At 36.7% G+C, this 12,357-nt stretch overlaps 2 protein-coding genes across 2 annotated transcripts; one reads left to right on the top strand and one right to left on the bottom strand.

Moving 5' to 3' along the window:
- Positions 1-2,596: 2,596 nt before the first annotated feature.
- LOC108341358 (transcription initiation factor TFIID subunit 8-like) lies at positions 2,597-3,235 on the bottom strand. Its single transcript, XM_017579050.2, has one exon. The coding sequence runs from the start codon at positions 3,233-3,235 to the stop codon at positions 2,597-2,599; it is 639 nt and encodes a 212-aa protein (XP_017434539.2).
- A 1,531-nt stretch (positions 3,236-4,766) lies between these two features.
- LOC108342409 (indole-3-acetate O-methyltransferase 1) lies at positions 4,767-8,894 on the top strand. Its single transcript, XM_017580181.2, has 4 exons — positions 4,767-4,962; positions 5,333-5,749; positions 6,812-7,087; positions 8,112-8,894. The coding sequence occupies exons 1-4, from the start codon at positions 4,861-4,863 to the stop codon at positions 8,466-8,468; spliced, it is 1,152 nt and encodes a 383-aa protein (XP_017435670.1). The 5' UTR covers positions 4,767-4,860; the 3' UTR covers positions 8,469-8,894.
- Positions 8,895-12,357: the final 3,463 nt, after the last annotated feature.

The raw sequence follows: 12,357 nt of genomic DNA, 5'->3' as shown, positions 1-12,357 counted from the left end.
TATATATATATATATATATATATATATATATATATATATATATATATATATATATAATCTTTATTACAACATTCATTTCATTAATGTGATTTCAAGAAATATAAACATAAATGTTTTTTAATTAAATAATTTCAAGTGCATATAAATTCTAGTTTTAAAATAAAATTGTTGTTTAGATCTAGAGTGGGAATATTTGATTCTTAATTTAAGTCTTCAATAATGTAAATCTTTAATTTATTAAATAATTAACAAAATTTATCTTTTATATTCTCTTTGATTTTTATATTCTTTTCATTTTAAGAACATTATATTTCAATTTAATAGATCTTTATTATCTTTATCAATTGTTCAATTTATTTATTTGATATCCATTAACTTCACTTATATGCTTAAAGTACTTTTCTTTTAATATTTGCAAAAATAATAAATATAGATAAAATATATATTTTTTGTTATTTATTATATAAAACATGTTAACTTTTGTAAAAACTTAGAAAATGACATTTTAGAAATGATAGTGGTAAAAAGACAGTAAGACTCAATTATTTTAATATTAAAAGATTTTAATATAAATAGTTTTGTTATAAACGAGTTTCATTATTTTAAAACACACAATAATTTTAAAAACTATTTTTCTAGAGTTATCTAATCTTTCTGTAAGATTTTTTTCTCTTTTGTTCTTCTAATTGAAGATTCAAGTGCGTAGAATTGATCTTGTGACAAGTTCTTCAATTTGAACCTATCAATTTCTCTATCTGCGTATGTTAAGTTTCAACTATTTTCTTGGTCTATTTTTGTTTTTTATTGCATGTGAGTCTTCTTCCATTTGCATGTGTCATTTTAATAATCAATATGAGTTTATGCTGATTAGTGATCATAAAGGTATATTTTTATTGTTCTTGTGTTGTTCCTAGGTATAGATAGAACATCTTGTAAAACTAAAGATGTTTTGGGTGTCTTGGAGCTTGTTAAGAAATTTTAACGGGTAAGGGAAGCTAGTGTTGAATTTGTGTTGCGTGAGTTTTATCAGTTTGATGTTTTGCATGTTGTTGCTTTAATGCATTTGGGGATGAAATTTGATTGTTTATGATGAATTTAGTGTAATGTGTATGTTTGATATAATTTGGTATGTTTTAGATTATGATTTATGTTAGAGTGGTTTTGTTTGATTTTTGCGTTGTTTGGGAGAATTTAGAATATGAGCAATTGAAAAAATTGATTTAAGTTTCTATGTCTTAAAATTGTTTAAAACCAATGTATTAAGAGAAAAGTACTAATTTTAGCAACTAAACAGGTATAAGTTACCTTAAAATCACAACATGCACCTATTTATATATGATACAACGCTGATCGATAGTAGACTAGCATTGAGCGGTAGCAGACTGGGATTGAGCGACAATCTCATTGTGCAAGTCAAGAAACATTTTAGCTCTAGGATGTTGAGCAACAGATTGTACTGGTGAGCATCAACTTTTGCTGTTGAGTGCCAAATGGTATCGTTGAGCACTAACTTTTGTGAATGTTTTGGCGTTGAACGTTCGAATGGTACCGCTGAACACCAACTTTTGCGAAGGCTTTGGCACTGAGTGCTCGAATAATGTCATTGAGCATCAATTTCACTATCAGTTCTATTTTCTTTTTTTTTTAACCGGTTCTATTGATTGGTATATTCGTCTTCATGGCTTTAAAAAGTTAATATAATTGATGTGTAAGTGTTGTTTGTGAAATTGTTGATAAATTTATGGATAAATATGTATGTGAATAATATTGTATGAAATTGTGATGATGATGAGCTTGTTAATAGATATGAGTATTATATGTGTTTGGTGTAATTCTAAGAATCTTGTGGGGAAGATTCTATGGTAGTTAGTATTTTTTTAGTGTATGCATTGATTTATGGATTGAGTAAGGAGGTATCCTAAACTCTAATAATCATACACACCCATGTATAGTAGCATGTGTTATATGGTGAAAGTCACAGGATTTGCTTGGTTTTAAATACGAAGAAGATTAACCTTGTGAGTAGTAAGATGATAATCCATTTGTCTATGACTTTGTAGAGTATAAAGACTACATGCACACCTCCAGTGAATTTCGATATCAAGGGCATGTCTCTGGATAATTGAGTTTTGAGATGTGTATATATACATTTCTTGTATTTTATCCATGTTTAGTTTGTATATATATAATAGGATTTATTGGTTTTGGATTAACTCTTTTGTATATTAGCTTACCATTTTTGTGTTTCTTATGTTTGTTTATTTTTTTCTTTTGTGATAATTATCTTATCGGTGTGAAAAATGAAAATATAGTATTAGAGATATCTTTAAAGAATAAAGAGCCATCAATTATAATAGGTTTAATACCCAATTTTGTCCCCACTTTGGTTCGGAAATCTCAAGTTAGTCCCTTTATAGAAATGTGAGTACAATGAATCCTTACTTGTAATTATTTGACTCTAATGAGTCCCTTCCGTTAAATAGAAGGAAACAGAGTTAGTGGGCTGATGATGTGGCAGTTGTCTTTGGTGAGGTGTCAAGACGCAATTGTTTATGTGCTTACGTGGTGTTAGGGTTCCTCATTTTCAAATTGGGTTTTATTTAAAATTGGGGATAAAAGGATTTGGGGGTGATTTGTTGGAGATTACTGGAGCAAATGTCTCCAAAGCTGAAATTGGTTCATTTTCAACGAAATTTTCAACAGCAGGATAATCGAGAACCACATCATTGAAAACCTTGGCTGCAAGGGGAACAAATACAATTTCCTTGTCCTCAATTTTCAAAGGAGCGGCAAGGAATGGGTTACCTTCTACTGCTATTCTTTTTGCCTTAGTGTCTGCAGGGTCCAAGGCAGACTTGTCAAACATATTTGAGACCATCTGCTGCTTCAAATTCAACACAGGCCACTCTCCCTTGCCATTCTCTCTTTCTTGCTCAAATTTTACTACACGAGGTTCTGTACCCCTTCCATTCACCACTGGTGACTGTGAATAGTTTTGTGGATCAGGGAAGGCATGCAACCAAGCAGGAATATGATCGCCGGGAGGTTCTTCTCCTTTTTGCAAAAAGCTTGGATTAAGCACCCGTTTCTTCACAACTGGAAAGCGAGGAATAGGATGCGCAAACACAACCGGTTCACCCTCGTTAACAAAATGAAAAATTTCCCTAATAACACCTGAACTTTCAAGGCAATGGTCCACCTCAGAAGCACCTGCAAATCCCTGCACCGATGCCATATCTTCCAACCCTTGAATGACATCAAAAGCATGACATTCAGTTCTTCCTGCAAGATTAGCATGGCAATGTGCCGATCACTGCCTGCCTCTGTCTTCTTTCTCGCACACGGACATGCCCTAATCTCCAACAAATCATCCCCAAATCCTTTTATCCCCAATTTTTAATAAAACCCAATTTGAAAATGGGGAACCCTAACACCACGTAAGCACGCAAACAATTGCGTCTTCACACCTCACCAAAGACAACTGCCATATCATCAGCCCACTAACTCCGTTTCCTTCTATCTAACGGAAGGGACTCATTAGAGTCAAATAATTACAAGTAAGGATCCATTGTACTCACATTTCTATAAAGGGACTAACTTGAGATTTCCGAAACAAAGTGGGGACAAAATTGGGTATTAAACCATTTTAATAATAGAAAGTATATGAGAAAATTAGTAATGATTAATATTTGTATAAAACTTGATTGGTTTAGTATGATTACATAAATGTCATATTTTTATAATTTTTTTTAGGACTTTATTAATATGTTTTATACTATATATTATTATTTTTTGAATATTACTGTGAAATATTTTATTTTATTAATTTTAAACTACTAAGGTGTTACAACTCTAATTTTAGTTTTATATAAAATTATTTTGATATACTCTTAAAATTATTCTTTTCAACCGAATTTCGATATAAAATCTGTAAAACATTTTAACATTTATAAATTCTGCAATTATTCTTATCATTCATTATAAGATAAATGACATTCAAAAAAAGATATCATAAACACTAATAGATGTAGTTAAAACCTTCATAAAACAATTAAACAAACAGTTAACAAATATAACGCGACAATAAAAATTAAGTTATATACTAAAGAATAAAAAGAACACCCATTTCACCTAACTAAAAACAAATTTAACTCTGAATTATTCATTTATCAATTCAAGCATTTGCAATAAGTTGCTCAGTGAGCATAAAATTCAAAATCCGGCGCCAATCTTGGGCCTTCCTTATTTTGCATGTTAGGCCCATACTCTATGCTTCAACGTTTTCTGTGTTTATCTTTTTTTACTATTAGTAGTAGCAGTAAAATCATATGCTTGTGCATATTTATTTATTTATTATTAACTAATTATTTTAGTTTTAAAAAATGGTTAAACTTAAATAAATAATCACCTAAGAAATAGAATAGTAAAATAATTATTTTAATTACAAACTGATTAAGTTTAAATAAACCATCACTTAAAGAATTACAGTGATAAAAATGAAAAGAAAAGGAATTTGTTTTTAATATGAGTAATTATTATTATTTGTTTTTCCGTTGTGAAGTATACTGTGCATAATAATAATTGTATCTTTTAGTACTTATAACTCCTTGCTTGTAATCTATATAGCAGTAAAAAGGAGGCTATATAGATAATAGAATATACAGAATTAGCAGACATATAACAATATAATTGATAACAGTCTCCTCTTCCTTTGTCTATATATATTAACTCTCTTGTCTCTCATTTCAGCTATCACACAGACACAATCGCCCACCACCATTTACACACACTCACACTATATATTCTTCACTCTCTTCCTTCTTTTTCTTCATCTTTTCTTTACAAACCTCATTTGCTGCCATGTCTGACAATGTTGTTGTTTCCAACATGGAGCTTGAGAGATTGCTTAGCATGAAAGGAGGCAAAGGTGAAGGAAGCTATGCCAACAATTCCCAAGCTCAGGTTCTCTTTCTCTCTTCTCTCCATTTTCTTCCATTTTACCAACAAAATCAACCTTCCAACAACCTTTACTGAGTTTTATAGTATTCTTTTCGGTGTATTTTGAAGTCATAACAGAAATTAATATTAAAAGATCCAACCGAGAATCCAAATGGATGCAGACACATTTGTATGTACTGAGTGCTATTTCGCAGAAGTATTAAATATAGACTATACAATAATACGTGAATAGTCATAATCACTATTTAAGTTTCATAAAAAATGAAACTTTTAACTATGTTGTTGATTGTTATTCTATTTTAATCTTCACTGATATGTACAGTTTGATGTAAAATGATTAGAAGTTGCTGTTTAACATGTGGTTTTTATGCAGGCCATCCATGCCAAGTCCATGCATCACCTTCTGAAAGAAGCCCTAGATGGAGTTCAACTTCAAGAGCCTAATATCCCTTTTGTGGTTGTGGATTTGGGGTGTTCATGTGGCAGCAACACCATCAATGTGGTGGATGTGATCATCAAGCACATCATCAAACGCTATGAGGCCTTGGGATCAGAACCTCCTGAGTTTTCTGCTTTCTTCTCAGACCTTCCTGGCAATGACTTCAACACCCTCTTCCAGCTCCTTCCTCCCTTGGCCAACTATGGAGTTAGCATGGAGGAGTGCCTTTCCGCCAGCAACCACCGTGCCTACTTCGCCGCCGGCGTCCCTGGCTCCTTCTACCGGAGACTTTTTCCAGCAAGGTTCATTGATGTTTTCCACTCAGCCTTTTCCTTGCATTGGTTATCTCAGGTAATTAATTAACTTTTGTTAATTAAAAGTTGTAACACTTTTTATAATTATAATACCTTTTTACATCTGAGTTTATTTATATACAAAAGTGAAAATGCTTTGTGCTCATCATATGTATAAATTAAACTCCTCCATCTTTCTTTATTTTTTTTCTTTCATTCACTTTTGTTTTTCATATGAAAGTATTAAGGGATTAAAACTTTTGTTAATTAATTAGTAGTATATATCACTTTTCCTTCTCTCTATTTTTTTTTTTGTTTCTTTCTTCTCTTGATATTTCCATTTGAAAGTTCCTTTGCAGGGAAAAGTAATCATGTCAGACTCCTGTTTTGTTTTTGTTATGTTTGTTTTAAAGAAAAAGGTAGCATATTAATGATTTCATTTCTAATCCTAATATCTTTCATTAAATTAATCATTTTGTTTGCTGAACTCTTTATTCCACCTGAGCCAGTTAAATCACACAAATAATAGTAGTAGACTTCAGATCATGCTGCTACTTTTCTTTCTTTTTGCAATTTTGATTATAGAATTCAAACTTAAAGGTACCATAAAATTCTTGAAAACTTTTAGTGAATAACGATTTAGTTGGTTTTCTAAACAACTTTTAACCAATATTTTCACCCTTTAATGACTTTGAAGGTCTCATTCACACCCCACTAACCCATCAAAGAATCTGTGTAAGTCTATGCAGTAATTTCTGCAACAAAATAAAAACAAAACAAAAATATTTGCCACTTCCCGAGGCCAACGTAACAAAACCGTTACATGTGTAATGCATTAATTCGAAGGCCAAGTCCTACCTTATGGTCCAAAGTTGGTGCAACAGAACCATGCTCTTTGAAGACTTATTATCATATTTCAGGAACATAATGACGTATTTTGGACTATTTTTCGATGCATGGAGAGTAATTAAGCTCACACTTTTTTATTCAAGTCCATGCATTGGTTGATGGAATCTCCAAAAGTGAATCAAAACACAAACACTTAAACGTGTCAGATGGTATTTCAACATGATTGATCCAACATGAATGACTAAACCTTTTACTATGTTATGGAACATAGGTACCAGAATCTGTGATGGACAAGAGGTCAAGTGCATACAACAAGGGGAGGGTGTTCATCCATGGTGCTAGTGAGATCACAGCAAATGCTTACAGAAAACAATTTCGATCAGACTTGGCTGGGTTCTTGAGTTCAAGGTCTGTGGAATTGAAGAGAGGGGGGTCCATGTTCTTGGTTTGCTTAGGCAGAACTTCTGTGGACCCCACAGACCAAGGTGGGGCTGGCCTCCTATTTGGGACCCACTTTCAGGATGCTTGGGATGATCTTGTCCAAGAGGTAATTATATCATATTAACAACATTTTTATGCGTGCACTGTGTGTCAAAACAGTGCAGAATGCACATCCGCACCCCATAGTCTTACACATCTGTCATTGGCAGACCAAAAAGGAATTTAAGACACATTAGGGGAGATGAAAAGGGAAAAAGTCAGAAACATAAACAATCAATTGTTGTAGGCGTCACAATAATGTAATAGCTTATTATTGTCAATTTTTCACTTCACTTCTCATCATTCAAACAAGTTTATCTCAACCGTTTGATGGCCACCCCAAGTTGATCAAGCTAGCCATCCTTGCATTCATCATGATGTCGGCAGAAATAATAATTAGCTGCTGCCTACCATAATATTAGCCAACAGTTAGGTTTTGGATGTTTAGAACACACAGAATCATCATCGTAGCTTAAAGCAAGACAACAAGGATATGTTTCCATTCATCTCATCTATTTTTACCTAATGATTTGTATCTGTACCTTGAACTGACCCAAAGACCAAACTCTTTTATATTATACACATAACCTCTACAACAATATGTTATTAGCAATTCAACATTATAGTTAAGATCGTACAGAATTTAATGAGACATTCCTAACTTGCCCAAGATTATTTTGTATAGCTCATATAATATGTCTACATATACACTAAAAGTTCCCTTTTTTAGTTTGGGCAAATTTCTTTCATTAAAAGCAGCCATTTCATTGTAAATACTAACCATTGCCTTTGGGGTGTATGTAGGGATTTAAAGTAAGAAAAGTATCAAATGAAAAACTATATATTTTTTTGCTTTCAATACATTAAATGTTGTACTTTGTATCAAATGCTTATTTGTTGGGTTTCTTATATTAAGTGGATACTCTTAGCTGAACCAAACCTTTGGTTGAGAGGATATATATATGAGGTCATGAATGTTCTGTTTTCAAAACCTTTTTCAACCAAGTAAAGAATATGGTATATCCTTTCATGTATACTGACATGTGACATGTGTGTATGGTACATGGACTGAATCATATTGTTAACCACAGGGATTAATTAGCAGTGAGAAAAGAGACAGCTTCAACATTCCAGTTTATGCACCAAGCCTGCAAGATGTGAAGGAGGTGGTTGAATCTGATGGTTCATTTTCCATAAACAAGCTTGAGGTGTTCAAAGGAGGAAGCCCTCTTGTGGTGAACCAGCCAGGTGATGCTAGAGAAGTAGGAAAGGCCCTTGCCAACACCTGCAGGAGTGTGTCTGGTGTCCTTGTTGAAGCTCACATTGGTGACAAGCTTAGTGAGGAACTGTTTCTGAGAGTGGAACGTAGAGCAGCAAGCCATGGCAAGGAGTTATTGGAGCAGCTACAGTTCTTTCACATAGTTGCTTCCCTTTCTTTTGCTCAATGATAATGAGAGACAAACAAGAAAAAGGCCCTTTGGACATAACAAGAGGACAAGGAAAAGGGCTTTATCTAGTTCCCTTACTATCCCTCTCTTTCTTTTCGGGTGTTGTTTTGAACTTTTTATTTCATAGGAAGAGTCAAAACACACATGAGAGAGACAAAAAAGAGGGTTCAGCTCTTGCTGCTCTAATTTTTTCTCTCTTATGAGTGTTTTTCTGTGTTCTTACAGACAGTTTAGCTACTTTCTACACATCATGTGCTTTCTGACTTGTGTCCCCTTGGATCTAAAACTAAAGCTTTCCTCATGTTATCTGAAATAACAGCTTTTCACAGTGTGGATGTACATGTTCACATTTTTGTGAAAGCAGCAAGAATGTTCTTGATAGGTTCTTGGGATCAAGAACCTATGGAAAAACACTCGAATACACACAAAGGCAATTTATCTGAATTATACAGCCTCCTTTTTATTGAAAAGAATGAAACGAATCAACACGAATGGTGATACAACGTAACCCGAGAGCTTAACCTCCCTCCAAAGAACTACAAGAGTTCCCGCCAAACAATAACACTCAAAAGACTCCTCAACCCACCACTAATCCCCCTTTTTATATCACTTACTAACAGCATTAACAGAAACTATTCCTAACTGCCTTGGCAGTTAGGCTCTGTGACTTTACCCCTCCTCCTATATACAATTAACTCCCTAACATTACTCCCCTCTCCTCTAACAACCTTGTCCCCAAGGTTGAACTCCGGATATTGCTCTTGTATAGTCACATCATCTTCCCATGTGGCACTCTCTTGTCCCCCTTCTTGCCATTCTATCAAAACTTGGGGTATGTCCTCTGCTCCCAGTTGTCGAGTTCTCCTGTCCAGCACCTTGGCTGGTCTAAACATTGGTCCATCCGCTTGTAACTCAGCTGGAAGCTCTTTTTCCACTTTCTTCTCCCCCACAGCTTTCTTCAGTTGGGAAACGTGGAATATGGGATGGATTCTGGCTGCCTCTGGTAATTGCAACCTAAACGCAACTTTCCCTATCTGCTGTAATACCTCAAATGGTCCATAATACCTTGCCGATAGCTTCGGATGTAAGCGAGTTGGCATGGATGATTGTCTATGGGGTCTAATCTTTAAATAGACCCAATCGCCTATCTTAATGTCTGATTCTTTCCTTTTTTTATTTGCCTGATTACTCATCACCTCTTGTGCGTGCCGTAAATGCATTTTAAGCTGTTTCAAAGCTTCATCCCTTGTCATCAAATCTTGAACAACTGACTCCACCGCTGTCTCCCCAGGAATAAACCGACTCAAAGCCGGAGGTGCTCTGCCATAAACTATTTCAAAAGGGGAACACCTGGCTGCACTTTGATAACTGGTATTATACCAGTACTCAGCCCAAGGAAGCATCAACTTCCAACTCCTTGGCTGCTCTGAGCAAAAACACCTCAAATATCCCTCCAAAATTCTGTTCACCACTTCAGTCTGGCCATCCGACTCAGGATGATATGCGGTGCTCATACTGAGCTGAGTACCCTGCATCCTAAAGAGCTCTTTCCAAAATACACTTAAAAACAGGGGGTCCCGATCACTGACTACTGACATAGGGATCCCATGTAACCTTACTATTTCTTGAACGAACTTCTCTGCCACCGTGCGAGCCGAATAAGGATGTTTCAAAGCAATAAAGTGGCTATACTTACTCAGCCTGTCAACTACCACCAGTATTGCATCAAACCCGTGTGACTTGGGTAGCTTAACAATGAAATCAAGGCTTATTTCTTCCCAAATAGCTTGTGGAATTGGTAATGGTTGCAAAAGACCCTGAGGAGAAGCAGCTAAGTACTTATGCTGCTGACAAATCACACAACCCGCGACGAACTCTGTCACTGTTTTCTTCATCCCTGGCCAATACAACGATTGTGCAATTTTTCGGTAGGTGCGAAACACTCCAGAATGGCCCCCGGTACTCGTCACATGAAACTCTGCTAGAAGCTTTGGAATCCAATTTGATTTAGCAGACAAAACCAACCTTCCTTTATAGTGAAGGCGGTCATTCTCCAACGTATATGCGTCGTGGCTAGTTGGATCCCCCTTAAGGTCCTCCATTATCTTCCGAAGCGCAACATCTTCTTCCACTTCTTTCAAAACCTCTTGGAAATCATGCCAATAAGGCCTGGAGATGGCTCGTAGTTCTCCCTCCTCCATACCACCTTCTTCTCGCCGGGATAAAGCATCTGCTACCTTGTTCGAGCTTCCCAACTTATAAACTATCTCAAAATCATATCCCATCAACTTGGCTATCCAATTTTGTTGACTGTGTGTTGTTATTCTCTGTTCCAGCAAATATTTGAGGCTGCGCTGATCAGTAAAAACCACAAACCTCCTCCCCAGAAGATAGGGTCTCCAATGTTGGATGGCCATGACCAACGCCATCAGCTCCTTCTCGTATATGGATTTAGTACGCGACCCCTCAGACAGCGCCCTGCTAAAGAAAGCAATGGGCTTCTTATTTTGCATTAACACAGCTCCCACCCCACTCCCAGATGCATCACACTCCACGTGAAATTCTTGTGTAAAATCGGGCAACGTCAGTACCGGTGCAGACGTCATCGCAGCTTTCAGAGTTTCCATGGCTGTCCTGGCTCTCTCCGACCACTCAAACTTCCCCTTTTTCAACAATTCCGTGAGGGGTCTCGCTAACTCCCCATATCCTTGCACAAACCTCCTATAATACCCCGTTAAGCCCAGAAATCCCCTCAATGCTTTCAGATTTCGGGGTTCTTCCCATTCCAGCACTGCTTTCACCTTATCTCGGTCCATCTCTACTCCTTGCTCCGAGATCTGATGTCCCAAGTATTGAATTCTCCGTTTCCCAAACTCACATTTTTTTGGATTGGCCACCCAAATATGCTGTTCCAGTAGCTGCAACACCAAATTTAAATGGTGGAGATGTTCTTCCCACGAGGAGCTGTATATCAAGATGTCATCAAAAAAAACGAGCACCCATTTCCTCAAGTAGCTAGGGCGCCATTAGTCTGTTCATGGCACTTTGGAATGTTGCTGGTGCATTCATTAACCCGAACGGCATCACCAAAAATTCAAACAAGCCCTGGTGAGTTCTGAAAGCCGTCTTGTGGATATCCTCTTCCCCCATCCGTATCTGATGATACCCCGCCTTTAGGTCCAACTTAGAGAAGAACCTGGCACCCTTAAGCTCATCCAATAGTTCTTCAATTACCGGAATAGGGAACTTATCCGGTACAGTGGCTTTGTTCAATGCCCGGTAGTCTACACAGAATCTCCAGCTTCCATCTTTTTTTTTCACCAAAATTACCGGGCTGGAAAACGGACTCTGACTCGGCCGAATGATGCCCGCTCGCAGCATATCTGCTACCTGTTTCTCCAGCTCTTCTTTCATAAAAAAAGGATACCTATAAGGTCTTACGTTTATAGGATTTGTGCCCTCCTTAAGCACTATTCGGTGCTGCGCATCACGTGAAGGCGGTAATCCACCTTCTTCCTGAAACACCTTGTAATGGGCATGCAGAACTGCTCTGATTTCTGCCTGCTGCTGCCCCGTCAAATCAGCCATCTCGTCACCGTCTACCCTGGGTTCCACTATGCACATTTCCCAAACCAAGAACCATGACTCAGCATCCGTGATCTTTGCTAGTGCGCCTGGCTCTACCAGCTGTCGAGCCAGGGCTGGATCGCCGATAATCGTCATCTTCTCGCCATCCACTACATATTGCATGGACATCTCCCTCCAGTTAACAACCACTTCCCCCAATTTTGCCAACCACGCAATACCCAATATCAAATCGACTCCTCCTAGTTCAAACACATGCATGGCTTCCTCCACCGTCACCTCTCCCAGCTTCAATTCCACCTTC

The sequence above is a fragment of the Vigna angularis genome, chromosome 6 (genome assembly GCF_016808095.1).
Source record: "Vigna angularis cultivar LongXiaoDou No.4 chromosome 6, ASM1680809v1, whole genome shotgun sequence".
NCBI lineage: Eukaryota > Viridiplantae > Streptophyta > Magnoliopsida > Fabales > Fabaceae > Vigna > Vigna angularis.
This window is presented reverse-complemented; position numbering and strand designations above follow the sequence as displayed.